Source organism: Jaculus jaculus, chromosome 5, assembly GCF_020740685.1.
Source record: "Jaculus jaculus isolate mJacJac1 chromosome 5, mJacJac1.mat.Y.cur, whole genome shotgun sequence".
NCBI lineage: Eukaryota > Metazoa > Chordata > Mammalia > Rodentia > Dipodidae > Jaculus > Jaculus jaculus.
Window position 1 is genome coordinate 23,325,941 of NC_059106.1, and position 21,868 is coordinate 23,347,808.

The following is a 21,868-nucleotide window of genomic DNA, read 5'->3' on the forward strand; positions in this document are numbered from 1 at the left end:
GACCAGCAGGCTTTGCAAGCAAGCATCTTAAACTGCTGAGTCATCTCCCCAGGCCACAAATTTTGTTCTTAAAGTAGAATCAGCCTAGTGTATTCACCGTATGAAAAGACAGTAATTCTAGCAAATAGTATAGACATAACAAAGAAAGCAAGTTTATGATTTCATAACCGGTTACTTTTTGTGCACATGTTAATATGCATGTGGCCACATGTGTGCAATGTGCGTGTGGAGGCCAGAGGACATGTTGAGTGTCATCCTCAGGGACACCTACCTTTCTTTGAGTGTGGGTCTCTCATTGAACCTGAAGCTCAACAGTAAGGCTAGACTGGCTGGCCTGAAGCCCATGGATCCTCCTGTCTCCACCTCCCTAGTACCCGGAATATGTGTGCTACCATAGCTGGGTTTTTTAAAAAACATATTTTATTTTTATCTATCTATTTGAGAGAAAAAAATGGAACGAGAGGTAGGAAAAGAGAGGGAGAGAATGGGCACTCCAGGACCTCTAGCCCCTGCAAATGAACTCCAGACACATGCACCATCCTGTGCATATGGCTTACGTGGGTCCTGGGGAATCGAACCTTGGTCCTTTGGTTTTGTAGGCAAATGCCTTAACTGCCAAGCCATCCCTCCAGCCTATGGTATTTTTGTTTTGTTTGTTTTAAACATGGCATCTGACGACTGACTTCAAGTCCTCGTGCCTGCAAGGCACGCACTATACCGACTAAGCTATCTCCCCACCCTCTCACAACCTATATTAAATCCTATATAAATGGAAAGATCCCTGTCAGTAATTCACACATGTCACATGAATCATTCAAAGTGAATTCCTGACATGTGTGATTAAAGTCACTCAACAGAACAGCTGTCAAAAAGATTCCCAGCTTCCCAACATGGACATCACTTCCCAACCCAGTGTGTGTGAGGACTTAGGAAGGTGGCTGTATGACTCTCCCTCATGGTCACTGGCCTCAGAAGTCTGTCATAGGCACATGCCTTTGACTGTTCAGCACTCTTCACTAACCTTCATCATCTGTTGCTAGACTAAATTTAGGTGAACATATATATGAGTAGAATAACAGTGACATCTAATGGCCAGGAGATGTGCCACATAGCATTTCTTCTAAACAGAGCTACACACGTGTTCCACTTTGAGAGGTTAAATAGTGTAATTGTTCCAATTGTACACAATAAGGTCCTACTTTAAATTCCATGCCTTGGCTGGCCCTGAGTGACTTGGATTACAATCAGAAATCACATGGCACATTGTCCAAACAGAATTTCCCTTCATTACTACACATTATTTCTACTCGGTCCATTTCTCTCAAATGGTCAGTTGAAATGGTACTGAGGAAAGTGAGCAGCCAATCATTTAAAAAGACCCAAGATAGAATCCCGAGCAACCTTCCAACAAGAATCTGCGTGTAGCCAATCTAGTGTGCAGACACCCATGTGCCTGGTCACCTAGTGAGAACCCACATCATTCTGGGCATGGAAACAGAATTTTCCAGACACCATCCACAAGAGCCACCACACAGGCTGGGAAAACAGGTGCCCCTCACGGGACCAAAACCCCTTCTCACCGATTCCAGCGGCTTTCAGTGTGCAGTCTTCCTTCAGCAGGAGTCGATCGTCGTCCTCCAAACTCAACACCAGCTCATTTGTCTAAAAAGACAGACACCTGCACTCCGTCAGTACTTCCATAGGTTTCACACTGGTCAGGCTTTGAAAGACATGAACGGTATTTGAGTGGCTGAGGAGACGGTTCAATCAGTCAAGTGCTTGTCGTACGAGTAGGAGGACGCGCGTTTGCTGCCAGAACGCGTCTCACGACGCTAGGCTGGGGCTGGAGAGACTGTTCAGTGGTTAGGTATGCTTCACGCACAAGCATGAGGGCCTGAGACTGTCTGAGTTCACATCTCCAGCACCCATGTAAACAGCTGGATGGGGCCACATGCACCTGTATCCCCAGTTCCACAGAGAAGCAGGAACCCCAAAATCTATGGAGCTCTGCAAGCTCCGGAAATGGTAAGAGAATCTGGCTAAAAAACAAGGCCAAGCAGAAGAACAAGGAGCAGAACACTTGATGTTACATTTCCACTGCTGGTGATCAAACATACGGGAGAATAGCAACATATACATTTACATATGCATGAACCACACATACCACATACACACACACACATATACACACACACACACACACACACACGTGTAAAAAAATAAATTTAGAAAAATGCTGGGCATGGTGGCATACACTTATAACACCAGTGTTGGGGAAGCAGAGACAAGAAGATCCCTGGGACTGGCTGGCCAGCCAGTGTGTTCTAATTGTTGAATTCCAAGCCAATGAGAGACTGTCTCAAGAAGAGGTGGACAGTGTAGCTGAGTAACAATACCAGAGGCTGGCTTCTGGCCTCTACATGAGTGTGCGTGCAGATGCACATACACACACACATACACCCATATCTGTACACATGTACCCTTGCACACACACTACAAAGAGTTGTGACTCGGAGTCCCAGCAATAATCAAAGTCACGCTGCACTCCCACTATGGTGAGGAGGGAAGGGAACAAGTGTACCATGTAGACCTACTAAGAGCCCACACTGCACCGCACCACAGATAATACTGCAGACAGGCATCGGTGTCAGACCTGGGATCCAGGGCAAGATCTTTCCATACTCAGCAGTGTGTTCTCTCCACATGTCTTCTCTCAGCATCAGGATACTCATCTCCAGAGAAGGGAAGAAGACACATTTTCCTCATTCCCTTGCAGTGAGGAGGACATGAGATGAAGCCTGTTAACCTCGGCATGCAGAGCAAGCACCGTGTTAGCTGACAACCCAGGAAGAGTCCCAAAGACTGAGGTGCAGGCCCTAGGGGCCAGTGTCATCAGCAGTGGAACTCAAAATATGTTCTTGCTGTGTGCATGTTCTTGGTGTGTCTTCTGACAGATGAAACTTGACCTCAAGTGGCCCAAGTCTACATTTCTAAAGTCCTTGCCCAAGTGACAAGGGCTTCAGCCTGTGTCATATAAACTCTTGTTACCCTCCTATGTGATTTGGGGTGGGGGATGGGAATGAGTTAGCTTCTCTGTGACATTTTAAAAATCCAATTAGATATCATAAACATAGAAGAAAACTAGCATACAGGAAGACATCAGGAAGACCATCACCATGATCAAGTGGATTTTATTGCAGAATGCAAGAGTGGATCAGCACACACAAATCAATAAATGTAATACGCCATATAAATGGACTCGAGGACAAAAAGCACATTATCACCGCAACAGACATAGAAAATGCATTCAACAAAATCCAACATCCCTTGATATAAAAGTCCTAAAGAAACTGGGAATAGAAGGAACATATCTCACAATAATAAAGACCATTTGTGACAAATCTATAGCCAACATTATGGCAAATGGGGGAAAACTTGAAGCATTTCCACTGAAACCAGGAACAAGACAATAGTGTCCACTTTCTCCACTCTTATTCACAAATAAAGGGATACAAATTGGAAAGGAAGAGGTCAAATTATCATACTTGCAGATTACATGATTCTATACTGAGGGAACCTAAAGACTCTCACCAGAAAACTGTTAGAGGTGATTGATGCTTTCAGCAAAACATCAGGATACCAGAAGTAGTCTTTCTACATGCTAATAACATGTGATGAGAATGGACTCAGGGAAACAATCTCATTCACCACTGCCTCAAAAAAAAAAAAAAAAAAAAAAAAGATCCACCTCCAGAGCAGCAGAGACGGCTCAACAGTTAGGTGCTTCCTGTGCAAGCATGAGGGCTTCAGACTACAGGTGCTCAACTCTCCAGGTGCCATGTAAAAAGCTGGCTGCAGCCACCTGTGCTTCTGACCCCAGATCAGAGAATCAGCAGAGCTCTGAAAGCTCCAGAACCTGACATTGTTGCACTCCGGCCACTGCGGATGAGCAATCCCCACAGCAGACAAGCGTATGAGGGACGGGGCATCAAGTGCACATACATGTGCATACAGCACATACCACTTTACATACACGCAAAAAATAAATACCTTGGAATAAACCAAACTAAGCAAAAGACTGCTACAATGACAAAACAAACCTGTAGTGCTAGCACCATGAACCCTAACATGCCTAGGATAAGAAGAGAGGGGGAGGCAGGAGAAGACCCTGGAAGTTCATGGCCCGGCGAGGTTGGTAAAAACAGTGGGGACAAACATGAACAGCAGGGGCCACTGCCTCTAGCAAGGGAAAAGGCAAGCCATGACACCCACCTGAAGTTGTCCTATGACCTCCACACACGTGCTGTGGCAAGCATGCCCTACTCACGCACACACACATCAACATGTACATACAGACTCACATCACATGCACACACACACACACACACACACACACAAAATCTGTATCCATCAAAGTACATGGAATTCTCTGGAAGCACACAGAATCATGCCCAGGGTACAGAGTACGTACTTCACAAGAACTGGTAGAGTTTAGATGAAAATTTATAAAACCAGAATCTGGGAAATGTCCTAGCTGATTTCATTTTGCAAATCCTGTGAAAATGGCTGTTATATGATACTGACGAGGGAATAACAAGACAGAACGGTCTTCGCATGTAGCACTGACACAGCCATCATAGGCCTACCTATGTCTCAGTCTACAGCTCAACAGGCCAAGACAACGTGGGGATGGTGGGCTATGCCGCTATGAGATGAGCTCCCCAGAGTCTACATTCACAGCCAGCACCCAGATTATCTGTGTCTGCATCTGGCCTTTTGCTTCTAAAAAGAGGAAAGAGAAAAGACTATGTAGAAAGTGGCTTCTTTCTATTTATTGTTTTGGTGTGTGTGTGTGGAGTATGTGTGGTGTGGTATGGCGTGTGCACATGGGCTCACCCTGTGTACACGTGGGAGGAGACCAGAGGAGAATGATGAGCATCCTTCTCTATCATTTATCTACTTGTTTCCTTGAGGCAGTCTCTCGGTGAACCTGGAGCTGCTGTTTTAGCCAGAACGGCTCATCACTGAGCTGGTGTTACAGGTGTGCGTGGCCATGCTCCGCTTTTTGTACGGGTAGTGGGGACAGAACTCAGGCCCCCGTGCCGTGAAGCATGCGTTCCACTGAGCCACTGCCCCAGCCCCTGGCTTCATTACATGCAATGGCAGTTTATGATGTTTTATGATTATATAAAGTTTTGTTTATTTTGTATAAATATGTGCTGGATATCCTATGTTATTTAACCTTTTTTTAAAGGAAGGACTTACTATTAATAGGTACATGTGACTTACTTGGTTATGGGAAAGGAAGGCCACAAAAATTATGATAATGGGAACAATTTCAGACACCAGTTTAACCAATACCCATCACTGTTATGCACCAGATACCACATCTGTGAAACATACCTTCGACTTATGAGCCTGATGAATAATCTTTAGTTTATCTGCAATAAACAAAAGAAATTTTTATATTTACATAGACTATTCTAAAACTTCTTTTGAAATTATTAGTTGAATAAAAGGATGCCTATGGCATTGAAAAATTTAAATCCTTGTTTCTATGGAAACATAGCATTTCTATGGAAAAATCTGTTACATGTTAGAAGAAAATTTAATTTTATAAATTATTAAAAGTATAGGGGGCTGGAGGTATAGCTCCGTGGCAGAATACTTGCCTAACATATGAAGGCCTTAGGCTCAATACCCATCCTGAAAAGTATACACACTCCAGGAGAGGGGCAGCGAGAGAGGGAGAAAGAAGGGACAGAAAGAAAGAGAGGGGGAGGGAAGAGGGAGGGAGAGAAAAAGAGGAGAGAACTAAAAGAAAGGGAGAGGGAAGGAGCAGAGAGAGAAAGAGGAAGAAGGAAGAGCAGGGGAAGGGTGGGGAGGAAGGAAAGGAAGGAGAAAAGGGAGGGATTATCAAAGATGCCATCAGCCAGTGACCAGGAACACTAGAAGCTGGCTGGGGAGATGGCTCAATAGGTAAGATGCTTGCTGTGCAAGTATGAGATCATGATTTTGAATCCCTAGCATCCATGTTTAAAAAGAAAGAGAGAGAGAGAGAGAAAGAGAGAGAGAGAGAGAGAGAGAGAGAAGCAGGGAGAGGGGAAGGAAGGAAGCCAGCCAGCCAGTCCTGGCAGTGTTCTTGAAACCCCAACACTGAGGAGGAGATGGGAGGATCCGTGGAGCCTGCCGGTCAGCAAGTCTAGCTAAACTTCTAAGCCTAAGGCTCAACCATTCTATCTCACCTGTCTCTCTTTCTTTCTCTCACTCTCTCTCAAATAAATAAAATTGTAAAAAATTAGGTGGCCCACGACTGAGGAAGACACCCAGTGTCAACCTCTGGCCTTGCACAGGCAGCTGCACCTGCACCCACACATGTGCACACACATTTTTGCAAGAATATACAGAACACACAGAGCAGAGGGGGAGATGCAGATATTTTACCCCAGCTTTGACCTTTGATATATTACAACAATATGTGTTTACCGAAAATCAACTCAGCACATTTTCTTTCCCTTACCCTACAAGAAAAGTGAATTGTACTACTCCATTTTATTTTATTTTGAACATTTAGGTCTGTTTTATTTTTTACTTACATTATACACAGAAGTATAACAATGTGTATATTTTAGACAAGTCTCAGGTTGTTATTCTGAGTAATTTCTACTTGAATTAGAAAGCTCTGCATCCATCCATGAAACACGAATTTAGCCATACAGGGATGACTAAACATTCAGCCAAAAGTCCTTAAACATCACACGCGTCATTATCTTACTTAATCCTTCATCTTTATAATATGAATTTCTAAATATTTTTCTACTGATTTTTTCTTCTATTAAGAATAATTGATATTCTTCAGGTCTCAAAGGCAAAACTTCTGTCTGCCAATCAAAACTTTACTCAACAAAAGCAAAATGTTATGAGTTCATATGATCATGTGAGTGATAGTCTCATGGAAGTTCTGAATTACTTTGCATTTTCAAATAACTAATGAATTCCTCAGTGGCTCGGGCCATGGGGGCTTTTTCAAGTGCCCAGGCGTGTGTTCCGGCTCTGGCAGGAGCCACCATGTAGACAGCATCCACCCTAGGTCTGTGTGTGTGGAGATGCTAAAGCATTTAACTGTTGCTCACAACCTCACAGTAAACAGTACAGGTCGGTATGCTGCAAGTCAAGAAAAAAAGCTGAGGATTTTTAAAGTTTATAACTCAGTGGTGATGTGAATTGTGTTCTATCTTATCTTTTAGAGTCAATGAATGCTAAAGGCAAATAATACAAAAAATAATTTATGTCGTAAATGCAGAAGTTAACAAAAGCAGTTAAAAAATTACTAAGTTCTCAGAGCAGGCACAGGAGACACGAGAGGTCAAACTATCACAGTGACAAAGAGCACGGATGTCACTCACTGAATTCAAGCACCACTTAGGATCACAGGTAATCTGAGCAAGGCTGCATCACAATCTGCTTCTTGGTTTCCCATCACTGCGCAGGCTCTGCACCTAACTTGCTTCCCTTGCACCAACCCCACTCCCCATCTGTTCAGCTGCAGTCAGGTCACACTGTGCTTTTGCAACAGGCTGTTTCTCTAACTCTGAGATGATCACTCCTTAATTATATGGCAGTAGACAGAGCCATTCAAATTCCAAGTCTCCAGTTCTCCACTCAGTTCTACTTAACCACTTAATTACTGTATTACAATCACAACATGTGATTATATGCAAATAAGCTCAAGAGTGAACTAAAATTCACTTCTACTACTCATACTGTAATAAGGAATTCCAACTGTGACATAAGAAAGGAAATGGGCCTGTTTAAAATACAGACCTCAAGGGTAAGGAAGATGGCTCAGCAGGCAAGATGTAAGCATGAAAACCTGAGTTCAGATACTCTGAACCCACATAAAAGCCAGGCATGGTGGCAATCTCCTGTAATACCAGGGATGGCAAAAGGCAAGTAGATCCCTAAGGCCCCTTGGCTAGCTAGTCTAGACAAGTCAGTGGGTTCTAGGTTCAGTGAGAGATCCTGTCTCAAAGAATAGGTAGACAGCTATTGAGGAAGACACATGGTATCAACCCTTGGCCTTCACATGCACACACATGCAAGTGCACATGCACCTAGACACACACATGAACATGCATACATACATATGTGCACACATACATACAAAACACATCTAAACATAACTATAGATATCATAAGAGGGTGCATCATGGAGGTAAGACGCACTCTGAACAACGAGTCGTCATTTTAAACACTCAACTTTCAACTACTGCAGTTGTTTCCTGTTTCAATTTTGTTTTTCTTTTTAAACAATATTTTATTTATTTATTTATGTGAGAGAGAGAAAGAGGAAGATAGAGAGAATGGGCTCACTGGGGCCCCTAGCCACTGCAAACAAACTCCAGACACATATGCAACCTTGTGCATCTGGCTTATGTGGGTACTGGGGCATCAAACCTGGGTCCTAAGACTTCACAAGCAAGCGCCTTAACCACTAAGGAATCTCTCCATCCCATCTGTTACAGTTTTAACACTAGGACCAGTACCCTGGGATCAGAACTCTATTCTTAAAATGTTAAAATAAATATAGCCTAAATAAACTATGCATCTTAGAAATGTAAATATGCCACAGATGCTAAAAATAAACTTATGATGGACACAAGAAAATAAGTAAATGTGATTTAGACTATTAGTTTTAGTTGCCACTTTTTCTCACTATAAATAGACATCCATTTATTATTTGAGACAACCTAAAGAGGTCAACAATAATTTTTAAAAATAAAAAAGCTCTATGTCTATTAAAATCTACCTGCAAAACTGCATTTTCACCTTATGAATATCAATCACCTTTTATATATTTTGATAAGAAATTCTGTTAATGATAAATGGCTTTGCTCCAGTAGGTTCAGCAAATCCATAAAAAGAAGGCTACAATTATTTTTAGCAGAAAAAAATGTTTTGTACAGAAATCTCTTTTCTTTAACAGAAATTGTCAAGAGGGTAGGGAGGAAATGCTAAACCAGCAGAAGGTGTAGCAATATCTTCGTTGAGTAGTCTCTGCACTTATTTTGGCTTTGTTTCTGAAAAAGTATCTACTGTAATCCAAATTGGTTTTGTACCTGCTCCTTAGCCAAGGCTGGCCTTGAACTCCTGATCAACTTGAACTCTTATCTTCCAGAGTGCGGAGACATCTGTGTGTGGTATGTGTGAAGGTATGTTTGTATTGTATAGGCACACTTTTTAAGTGGGTGTGCACGTGTGGGGAGGCCAGAGTATAATCTTGGGTGTCATCTTCAGGCGCCATCCACCTATTTGTTTGTTTGTTTGTTTTTTGACACAGGGTGCAATTCAGACTAAGCTGGCTGGCCAGCAAGCCCCAGGGATCTTCCTATCTCTGCCTCCCCAGGGCTGAGATTACAAGCACACGCCACCGCACCTGGATGTACGTGGCTTCTAGGGTAGGACTCTAGCCCTCATGCTTGTAAGACAAGTTCTTTACCCGCTGAGCTACCATCCAAGTCCCTTTGACATCTTAAAAAACCAATAATTTCTTAACAAAAACAATATCCTCCCATAATGAAAACTCCTTTGGAAAGTTAGCTTTTTAAAAAATGGTGCCATATTTGTGGTCATTTAACATGTTAGCACATGTATCTTTTAATCCCACATAGCCTCATAAAGCAGACAGGGATTAACACCTTTGGACATGAACTGCAAAGATAAATGAACCAATCTTAATTAAATTCCCACTTAATTAGATGTAGATGTTAATTAAATGAGAAATCTCAGTCATGAATGACCCAGAGAACCACTTAGAGAAAAATAAAGGGGGAAGGTTGGGAGATGGCTCAGCAATTAAAGGTGCTTTCTTGCAAAGCCTGCAAGGCCAGGTTCAATTCGCCATTACTCACATAAAGCCAGATGCACAAACGTGACCCACGCATCTAGAGTTTGCAGTGGCAAGAGGCCCAGATGCACCCATTCTCTCTTCTCCGCACCTCTCAGATAATATATATATATATATGTGCGTGTGTGTATATTAATATGCCTATGTACATACACAAACACATACCACATACATATTTAAATTAAATAAATGAATTAAAACTTTTGGTCCAATAAATTAAAGTGCTTTCCTCTCAGTGCCCTCCTCTTCTGCTTGGCCGCCCCGGTAACCTCACAGTTACACCCAGGATATTGAGATACACAGAGAGAAGACTGGGGCTTCAAAAAATTCAGGGCATTGGGTGCCCATCAAATGGGAACAGAATGAAAAGTCACTGAAAAATGATCTACGGGAATAAAAAAATTATACTCTAAAATGTCTGCAGCAATGAACAGAAATGTTTATTAGGTGCACCATGACTTTTAAAGCCACTCAAGTCCAACTTTGCTGAGTGTCACTCCATTGAGGGTTGGGAACTATAAGGTCTTTATACAGAATAATGACAACGAGCCTCTAGCTTTGATAATTGCACTTTTAAATCACCAACTGCAGCAGATAAAATTAACATGCTCAAGTTACTGGCAGTTAAAATGTTAATTAGGACTGGGGAGATGACTCAATGGGTAAAGTGTTTGTTGCCCAAGCACAAGGAACTGGGTCAGATCCCTAACAACCACAAAAAAAAAAAAAAAAAAAAAAAAAAAAAAGTGATTGCAGTGGCATACTCCTACAATCCCAATGCTGGCAAGGAGGAAACTAGAGGATCCCTGGGGGTTTGCTGGCTAGCTTGTCAAGCCAAGTCGGTAAACTCTAAGTACAGCAAAAGAACCTACCTCAAAAAGATGAACCAAGCAGAGAGCTACCGAGGAAGGCACTGACCTCTGGCCTACACACACGTAACCATACATATGTGAATGTGAATACCCACATAAATGCACCACACACACGCTTTTTCCTTTTTTTCCTTCTTTTCTTTCTTCTTCTTCTTCTTCTCTTTTTTTTTTTTTTTTTCGAGGTAGGATTTTACTGTAGCCCAGGCTGACATGGAATTCACTTGTTGTCTCAGGGTTGCCTCGAATTCACAGTGATCCTTCTACCTCTGCCCCTTGAGTGCTGGGATTAAAGGCGTGCACCACCACGCCCGGCTCTCTTTTCTTTCTTTTTGAGACAAGATCTCATGGAGCTCAGGCTGACCTCCAACTCACTATGTAGCAGGTGGTCTGAAACCCTGGATCCCCATTTCCACCTTGCAAGCAAAAGGATGATGGGCCACATTTTTATAGGGATGAGGATCAAACCCAGGGCTTCGTGCATGCTAGGCAGCTGAGCTGTCTTCCAACTGAGCTACATTCCAGCCCTAAATTGCTTCTTTTGCTTCTTAGTCCTCAAACTGTTTTCTCTTGTTCGATTACTTAGCAAAGAAATCCATTTTAGAAACAGTTCGGGGCTGCAGAGATGGCTCAGCAGTTAAGGCGCTTGCCTTCAAAGCATAAGGACCCAGGTTCAATTTCTCCAGTACCCATGAAAAGCCAGATGCACAAGGCAGTGCATGCATCTGGAGTTCGCTTGCAGTGGCTGGAGGTTGACATGCCCATTAATTCTCCCCCCATAAATAAATAAATAGATACGTATTAGAGACGGTTTGGTCAAGCACGCCACTCCTCACAAACCCGCCACTTCCACACGCTTGCAGCCAGCTCTCCCAGCACTCCAGCACTGCTACGCTCCTGAATAAACTCACAAGCTGATCTAGGTGCCGGGGAACAAACCGCAGCCTTGCATATACTAAGCATATACTCCACCAGGGAGGTATGTCTCCTGCTCTTCCAAAGTGGATTTATAGACAGTAAGTTAATATCTCCAGGCCAAACTTGAATTCATAGCAACAAAAACCCAATGCAAAATTATATGAGTAAAGCATTTATAAGAATAAGAAAAACTGTTACCATATTTATAATTTCTGAATGGTGGTGGTAAGCTGGTCCTCAAAGGAATATCTATGAGAGAAAGATTATTTTTATTACAAAATATTCAACTAGAAGCCAGATGTAGTGGCACATGCCTATAATCCCAGCACTCAGGAGGTAGAGACAGGAAAATTAGAAGTTCAGGGTCATCCCTGAATACAGAATGAGTTCAGGGCCAGCCTGGGATACATGAGACTCTGTCTCAAAAAAAAAAAAAAAAATTCAAATAGAATACATAGGCCTTGGCTCTGTTCTCTGATATCCACCAGCTAAGTTACTCTGAAAAAAACCTAATATTATATAAAAGAAGCTAACACAGCATGAAAATCTAGAAGCATCTAAAACAATGAAGCCACCACTAAGATGCTGGACTGTTTCTAACAAAACTAAATGTTTAGTGACACTATTAAAAATAAGTATGTTAAGAAGTACAATAGTACCTACATACATTCAGAACCTGAAATACACATGTGTGAGAGACATTATTTACTTTCTATTGTTGATGTTTGCTTAACATGAGAATCTAGAAAACCTTGGAGGGTCTTTGGTCATTTGTGGGAAGTAATGACTTAGAACGATCATGACTCATCAAAATTCAGATAACCAGGACTGGGAAGATGGCTTAGTGGTGAAAGTATTTGCTGTGCATGCATGAGGACCTTGCTTCAGAAGCACAGCACCCAGGTGACAGCCAGCCTGGTGGTGCAGGCCTATAGGCCCCAGCACTGGGGAGGCAAAGACAGGAAGAATGCTAGGTCACTAATTAGCTGGTCCAGCCAAATCCAGCTGAGGAAAACTCTGACATTAATCTCTGGCCTCCACACACATATGCAGATACATATGAACATAAGATAATCTACAAAATAAGTACTGTAATTCAGCAAAGATAATAAAATGAACACTCCTCATAAAACATATTCATATGGAATCACAAAAGACCTCGGATGGCCAAAACTATCCTCAGCAAAAAGGAATAACCCCTGGAAGTGATTTCAAGCTATACTACACAGCCACAGTAATAAAAACAGCATGGCACTTGCACACAAACAGACAAGTGTCAATGGACACACTGGAGAAGAGACAGCATGCTCAACAAATGGTGCTGGGGGAAATGGATAAATACAGGTAGAAGAATGAATCTAGACCCTTATTTATCTCTCTCCCTGCACAAAAACCAATTCTAAATTGATCAAAGATATTAATGTAAGACTTGAAATTTTGCTAAGACTAGAGGGAAAATTAAGGAGAACACTTCAAGATATAGGCATAAGGAAGGACTTTCTGAATAGGACCCCCATAGCCCAGGGCATATGGTAAACGATCAACATAAGGAACCTCACAAAATTGAAAGCAAAGGAAACTGTCAACCAAGTTGAGTCACCCTACAGAAAATCTTCATCAGCTGCATATCTGACAGAGGATTAATCTAGAATATAGAAAACTCAGAAAACTAAGCACTACAAACCAAAAAACCCAATCAAAATTATAGGCCATGAAACTGAATACAGAATTCTCAAGAGAAAAAACACAAATTGATAATAAATATCTTATAAAAACTGCTCAACATCTCTAGACATTATGGAAATGAAAATTAAAACTTCTTTGAGATTCTATGTCTCTCTATTCAGAATAGCTATCATCAAGAAAGCAAATGATAACAAAAGCTGGCGAGGGTATAGGAAAGAAGAACCCTCATCCACTGTTGGTATGAGTGCAAGATTGTACAGCTACTATAGAAATCAATATGGAAGTTTCTCAAAACATCAAAAATAGATCTACAATATGACCTGCCTATACTACTCTACACTTTCCACAGATTCCTTCTCATCCATATTTATTGCTACAATCTTCACAATAGCTAGGAAATATAATCAAACTAGATGTTCACAGACTGATTAATAATGAAGATGTAGTACATACACACAAAAGAGTTAAATGCAGTTGTAAAGAAAAATGAAATTTGCCAGAAAATAAATAGACATAGAAAATATCAAACTGAGGTGCCTCAGGTACAGAAAGACAAATGCCACATGTTTGCTCTCATATTCATTTAGTTTTTAGATTTGTATGTAAGATAAAGTTAGTACTAGAAGCCAAAAAGCTAAAAGGGGACTATGAGGAGAAGGGAGGAGGACCTAAGGGGAGGGGAGAGCAGACATGTAAGTAGAGGGACAGAATACTGGGGGTGGAAGGATCTGAGGTGGGGTCAGGGGAAGGAGATAGAAGCAAGGAACAGTTGGGTTGGCCTAAACCAACTTAGTGATGATATAATAAAGCCATATGGAAACCTACTTCTTTGTTAATTAAAAATAAAATTCAAGTCATAGGTTGTTAGAGGAAAATCTCAGTTCTGTGGGTGAGAAACTTCCCAGTGAGTCCCCCCAAAACAATACTACAGAATATTGGCAATGCTCTTTGCTTGCCACTAGAACCACTTGTTCTGGGTGCAGGACAATCAGTAATCAAGCTGGTACTGAGCTGAAAGCCTCCTCTCCGCTGGCTAGTTGTCATAGTGCTAGAAAGTGCTGTGCAGGCTGCTGGGGGAGAAGACCCACCAATGGCCTTTAACATCAGTGAACCCTGCAAACTATGTAACTGTCAGTCAGGCAAGATGAGGCTACTGTATAATAATGGCATCACTGTTAAGGAGGTAACCAACTGCCCTCTGATTGGATTTGATACCCTCTCCACAGGAGAGAATTCATGCCTGATCCTGAAAACCGAGTCAAAATCCTATGGCTTGGAAGGTTACAGGTGCGAGGGTGAAGCTTCCACTGTTGTGTGGCTAAACTGATATGTTGTACCTGTCAAACCATCCTCTGAATACTCAGATGTATGCCCATAGATGATTGCTGCTCCCACTTCTGTTCAGAGAAGCTTCATTCTGCATATGGCTGTGACTACTGGAGAGATTCACACTCATCAAAGTACTGATAAGAAATGATAGTTAAATGCTCAGGAGGGAAGATGTAGAAGGTTTAGGTTAGACTTGATCCTACCCTCTCCAGTGTCTTGTGGTTCAGGTGTTTCCTGTAAGGGCCTGGTGAAGGTTCAACTATTTGGTCTGTATTTTAGGAAGTAGATTTTTATGGTACCATTGCCGTTTGGGTCTAGATTAGTGTTTCCCACCCCTTCAATGCCCTCCCCTCTCTCCCTGTCCATCCTAGTGTCTAGTCCATGAGATGCTTGCTGGGTATGTAAGGTATCTTGGGTAGATTCAGGTTAGGTGCTGTAGATGAGTGAGACTACGTGGCAATCTCTCCCTCTCCCCTGCCGTAACTCTTGTACATTAGTTATATTTTTCTGCATTTTCTTAGTGGTCACTGACCTGTAACTCCGAGTACCAGCATGGGGCTATCATCCACAGTGAGCTTTTGATCAGAGAAACCTACAAGGTTTCCTAAAAGAATGACAGATTTCTGTCAGAGTACTTGATGACCCACCAAAGGTTAGTGGTAAGACCCTATTGCTGAAGACTCCATATGCAGCTGACATGTAAAATGGAACGGCATGGATGGAGGCCAGGAGAGAGTCAGTCCCCAGACAGTCAGCGTATCTAGTGCCAGAAGGTGCTACATGGGCGACTGGGGGAAATGACCAGTATCTGTCCAAGCAACTCATGGTCTAACCTACTTAGCAACAAAAAACCAGTTGTGATGCCCACACAAGTGCAATAGTGGCACACAGCCATAGTGGGGAACCAACTGCTCTTGGTTTGGCTAACTGATCCCCTCAGTGGTACGGAACCCATAGCTGGAGCTGAGAAACAAGTCAGAATCATATCCAAACATATGCCCTCTCTCCAATATCAAGCTACCATCAATCATGAGCTACAAGAGGGTCTACACCTATTAAACTCTCTATTAAAAAAAGTAAGGGTTATTTCATTTGTCCTGGAGATAACTTACTCTCTGTTGGAGAATCTGCTTCTCTTTTTCAGATAGATACAGATCCTAAAGAGAGAGCCACCCCATCATACCTCAAAAGGGCCCTGGCTGAAACTAAGGAAAATTGGCGAAACAAACAAGGGTGCTGTTTTCCTGATGAACTGGATACCAGCACAAGGGGGAAGGAGACCAACACAGAGAAAAATCAACTCCTACCAAATCAGAGAGCCAGAGCCTCAGAGGCCCCCAACACCTCATCACTGAAGCAGACCAAAAATGAACCCAACATGGCTCAGGGAAATTTTGCGGAAAAGGGGGAGGAAAGAATGTCAGAGCCACATGTTGGGTCAAGATATGCAGAAACATTTATTGTACCAATAACTGTGGGCTAACTCCACAATGCATGACCCATATGCCTCAACAAGGAGGGGCCAATGGGGAGGTGGTAGGTCATGGATGAGCCTAATAATGGTACCAAACTGCCTGTATTTGCTGAATAGAAAACTAATAAAAAATGCAAAAAAATAAATGCTCAGGATTAAATAAGACATATATTAATAAAACATATAATAAGATAATATCACACCCTCCAAGGCTGGGTGAACATTGTGTTTCAGGGGGGCAGAAAGTCCATGAGAGCCAGAGGATGGGAAGAAGTGCAATGGAACATGGTATTCTGTTCACTGGTGGCTGCTCCACTTATGACCTCACAATGACATTGTATTCTGTACATGTGGGGGCTGCTAGATTTATGACCTCACAATTGTTACTGTTACCTGCACCATATTAGGCTCAGCTATATATTGTCATGAATGATGAAGGCAGGCCAAAAGAAAAATATCAAGATACTAAAGGGACTGGCTGGAGGGAGGAAAGGATTCAGTGGAAGAGGTATAGGGAGTGGATGAAAGAGAGTGTGATGGGAAGAGATTATGAGCAAAGTACATTATATACGTATATAAAAATTTGTCAATAAAAAGACAAGAACCATCCACAAAAAATCCTTCAGATGAATTTTGCATAAAAACGTTTTATTTTATTTTTATGCATGAGAGAGAGAGAATTGGCACACCAGGGTCTCCAGCTACTACAACTGAACTTCAGACACATATGTCACCTTGTGCCCATGTGTCACCTTGCACATGTGACACCTTGTGTGTCTGGCTTACATGGGATCTGAGCAGTTGAACATGGGCCCTTGGGCTTTGCAGGCAAGTACCTTAACCACTAAGCATCTCTCCAGCTCTAAAAATATTTTAAAATATGGAATTCATACTGCTCCAACAGGCAAACAGAGCAGGGTAAGCAAGAGGAAGTCAGAAGATATGAGTACCTGTGCTCATCAACAGGGCTCACCATTCAGTTACCACTGATTACAGTCCTTCCATGCACAAGGGCTCCTGCTGGCCAAAATGTAGTGGAAACACTGGGAGTCCTGAGGTAAAATGTCTAACATTTAAAACCCTGTAGATAGGCTGAGGAAATGGCTCAGTTGGTATAGGGTCTGCCTTGCACAAGGACCTGAGTTCAATCCCCAGAAGCCACATAAAATAGCTGGGTATGGTAGCATACTGATAACCCCAGTGCTGAGGCAGAGACAGGTGGAATCCTGGGGCTTACCTCTTGGACATAAGGACTATTTGGAAGTAAAAGGCAGATACTGAGCTCTCTCTGTCCTTTCTCAGTTTGTCTAAGATAAGGTCCATACCACCTTTCCTCTACCAGCCAGAACCAAGTTTCTTGTCATAAAAGACTGGAACAATTCTAAATCTTAAGAGTCAATGGGTAGCTCAGCTAGTAGAGTGCTGACCTAGTATGCATGAGGTCCTGGGTCAACCTTCAGCACTGCATAAACCAACTGTGACGGTGCATGCTTGTAATTATGGCACTTGGGGAGGTACAGGCAGAAGGATCAGAAATTAAATGTCATCCTTAGCTACATAGCAAGTTTGAGGCCTGCCTGGCATATATGAGACCTTTCTAAATGAATGAATCAATGAATCTCAATGTCAAGTTCCACAGTTTGATCATTTATACTGAAGTTATATAAGAGAAAGGGTATTACTCAACAATAAACCTTGAGGCAGGCTGATAACAAGGCCCAGTACAAGAATCATCTCTGCATCCAGATTAGACTGTAAAACACTATCTCCCCAAATACCTTTTTTTGGCAATTCTTTCACTTTAAGAAGTAAGCACTGAAATATCAAGGGGTGAGGGTTAAGTAGTGTCAGCAATTTATTTATTTGATTGTTATTTTTAAAAGTCTCACTATGTAGCCCAGGCTGACTCTGAATTCAAGATCCTCCTGTCTTGGCCTCTTAAATGCTGGGATTAGAGGTAGTCTCTACCAGGCCAGGCTCAACAGTATACTTCTGAATAGTTCCAGAAGTTAAAAAAATGTGGACGAAAGGCAGCAGGTTAAGTGAGTGAAAAGGTAGAGGAGAGGGGAGGGGAGGGGAGAGGAAACAAAAGTAGCACTGGGTCAACACTTGTAGTCTCATGAAGACCATGAGGAGCCTTGTCTTGTTCTTGCAACTTTCCTGCCTCTCTGTAAGTATGTCAAAGTAAAATAAAAAGTTAGGTACAAAATGGTACATTGATTAACTCATGGGACCATATATTGAGAGCTGTATATTGCACGGCATACAAATTATGCTCCTATTTGGGCTGAGGAAATGGCTCAGTGGCTAAGGGCACTTGCTTGCAAGGCCTGATGACCTGAGTTCAATTTCCCAGTACCCATATGAAGCCAGAGGCATATGTATCTGGAATTCAGTTGCAATGGCCAGAGGCCTTGGTGTACCCATATGCTCTCGCCCCCTTCTGTGTGAGGGTACACATACTACTGAAGGTATACCAGTGAGAATATGAATACTGCTGAAGGTATACTGGGGAGGGCATACATACTACTAAAGGCACACTGATGACAGCATGCGTACTACTGAAAGCACTGGTAAGAGCATGCATACTACTGAAATATACTGGTGAGGGTATACATAGTATTGAAGGCACACTGATGAGAGAATATGTGCCACTGAAAATATACTGGTAAGGGTATATAAAGGAATATTGGTGAGAGTGTACATACTACTGAAATATACTGGTGAGGGCATATATACTATTGCAGACACACTGATAGAGTGTATGTACCACTGAAGGTGTACTGGTGAAGGTACATATATTACTGAAGGTACACACACTGGTGAGGGTATACACAGTATTCAACAGTAAACCTTGAGGCAGGCTGATAACAAGGCCCAGCACATGAACCATCTCTGCATCCAGATTACACTGTAGAACACTATCTCCCCAAATACCTTTTGGGTTGGGGGGAAGGGTTGCTTTTCAATCCATTAGTTTGTGTGCTTTTATTTTTTCTGTGTGTGTATGTGTGTGGTGTGCATACACATGCTCCTATGAGTGTGCACATGCATGTGTGTGTGTGCACAAGCATAAGAATGATAGAGGTCAATATGAATTATCTTCCTCAATTACATTCCACCTTGCTTTTGAGACAGGGTCTCTCACCAACCCCAGAGCACACTGATTCAGCTATGCTGGCTTGCCAGGGAATGTCAGGGACTCTCTTGCATTCATCTCCCCAGTGCATACATGGATTACAGGCACACATGGCCAGGCCTGGCTTTTCAGGGAGTGCCAGGAATCTGAACTCAGGCCCTCATTCTTGCATGGTAAGCATTTTACCAACGGAGCCATCTCCACAACCCTGCTTTGGTTTGTTTCTCTAGTTTGGTTTTCTTTTCTTTTTAATATTTTATTTTTACTTAAATATTTATTTTATTTGAGAGAAAGGGGGAGAGAGAGAGAGAATGAGTACTCCAGGGCCTCCAGCCCTTGCAACTGAACTCCAGACACACGCACCACCTTGAGTATCATCTGGCTTACGTGGGTCCTGGGGATTCAAACCTATGTCCTTTGCCTTTGTAGGCAAGCACCTTCACCACTAAGCCAGCTCCTCCAGCCCTCGCTTTTGTTTATTTTTTGCTTGTTTGTGTATATGTGTGTAATGTGGTGTATGAACACGTATGTGTCCTTACGACACCCCATGTGCTTGCCTGCAGTAGGGTGCACTGTGGTAGTCAGAACTCTTTCACCCATTTTTGGAGCAGAGTATCTCACTGTGTCTCTACTCTCCTTTGTGACTACATTACAGGCAATGTGTGGCCACACCCAGCTGTTTAACACAGGTTCCGAAAACTGGTACTTGGATGGGCCCAGGCACCTTCACACTCTCACTCTTGCACGGGAAGCACATTTAATAGCTAAACTACCTCCCTAGCCCTGGTCGGTTTTTTTGTTGGTGGTGATGGTAGTTTTTGTTTTTTGTTTTTTTGAAGGTATATTGGGCTATGTAGCCCAGGCTGGCCTAGAACTTGCTAGGCAGTCCAGACTGGCTTTGAAATCATGATCCTCCTGATTCCATCTCCTTAGTGCTGGGGTTATAGGTATGTGTCACTGTGCCCTACCTAATTTCTAAAAAATTATCATAGCTGGGCGTGTGGTTCATATCATTAATCCCAGCACTCAGGAGGCTGTGGTAGGAGGATTGTGGTACTAGAGTTCAAAGGCAGCCTGGGCTACAAAGTGAGTTCTAGATCAGTGTGGACTAGAATGAGACCCTGCCTTAAAAAAAAAAAAAGAGTAATCATTAACTTCATAACCAGCTGGTTTTTTCAAAATCAAACAAAACAATGTGATTCTAATGTTTCCTACCTTTCTTTAGAAATACTATAAATTCCTTCACAGTTTGGTCCAAATGAACACCATGATACACCACAGGTCTGAAATTGCGGTGCTCAAATGAACGAATGAGGCGAACTGTAATGGTCACGTGTTCAGCAGCCATGTGAAGAAATACCTGTGGTAAGAGACATGAGCACAATTTAAGAAAAGCCAGCCGTGGCGCTGCACACCTTTAATCCCAGCACTCAGGAGGCAGAGGTAGGAGGATCGTCGTGAGTTCAAGGCCATGCTGAAACTACATAGTGAATTCCATGACAGCCTGAGACCCTACCTCGAAAAACCAAATAAATAAATAAATCAGCTCTCAAGTGCCTGCACGTGACTAGTCTACATGTCCACATATCCACATCAGCTCTCTGGCCCCAGCCAGTCTCCTCCATGCTGAATGGCAACAGACAGGATCTATCAGATGGAAGCTAGATCCCCAGGTACTCAGAAGGGCCCCAAGGTGATGTCTCTCCCCCCCCCCCCCCCACTTTAATCCTGTAGAAACAGTGTATGCATGCAAATCTAGGAAGAACCAGGCGGCCAAACATGATAGCTCCCATTCTCTATGCTAATGGGCACCTCCAATGGTCCTGAAATCAAATACATTTAAATTAGAGTCCCCATCTAAAGGCAGCATTTTAATCTTACAAATGTCAGATATCAGGACTGATTTACATATATACCTCCTGCCACTACAAATGAACTCCAGACGCGTGTGCCCCCTTGTGCATCTGGCTAATGTGGGTCCTGGGGAATCAAGCCTTGAACCAAGGTCCTTAGGCTTCACAGGCAAGTGCTTAACTGCTAAGCCATCTCTCCAGCCCTCCATATATATTTTAAATCACTTCTGGATTCTCACAATACCTAGCACAATGAAAATGCTAGGTGAACAGTTGTTATGCCAAACTGTTTAGGGAATGTGACATGAAAGGAAGTCTGCATGTTCACTACACATGCATTATTTTTCAAATATTTTAAATCTGCACTTAGTTAAATCCATGTATATAGATCCTAAGATATGGAAGGCTGGGTGCATTAAGAAGAAATACTGGGCTGGAGGGATGGCTTAGTGGTTAAGTCATTTGTCTGCAAAGCCAAAGGACCCAGATTCAATTCCCCAGGACCTACATAAGCCAGATGCACAAGGGGCACACACGTCTGGAGTTCATTTACAGTGGCTGGAGGCCCTGGCATGCCCATTGTCTCTCTCTCCTTCTTTCTCTGTCAAATAAATGAATAAATAAATAAAATGATATATAAAAAATAAATAATTATTAGACTAATAAGCATAAGAATAAAAGTTCAGAGCTGGG

General features: G+C 42.5%; 1 protein-coding gene across 10 annotated transcripts in view; it reads right to left on the minus strand.

The window, feature by feature from the left end:
• Positions 1-21,868, minus strand: part of C5H2orf76 (chromosome 5 C2orf76 homolog) — a 57,611-nt gene that overhangs the window by 11,375 nt on the left and 24,368 nt on the right. For 7 of the 10 annotated variants that reach the window (XM_004659735.2, XM_045150264.1, XM_045150267.1 and 4 more), the window contains exons 3-6: positions 20,538-20,682; positions 11,893-11,943; positions 5,404-5,441; positions 1,581-1,662 (exon numbers count right to left, since the gene is read on the minus strand). In XM_004659735.2, coding sequence (XP_004659792.1) covers positions 1,581-1,662; positions 5,404-5,441; positions 11,893-11,943; positions 20,538-20,670 — 304 coding nt within the window. In that variant the 5' untranslated portion in view covers positions 20,671-20,682. Of the gene's footprint in view, positions 1-1,580; positions 1,721-5,403; positions 5,442-11,892; positions 11,944-20,537; positions 20,683-21,868 lie in introns of all 10 variants that reach the window. The other 3 variants (XR_006637207.1, XR_006637206.1, XM_045150269.1) reach the window with 2 other exon arrangements.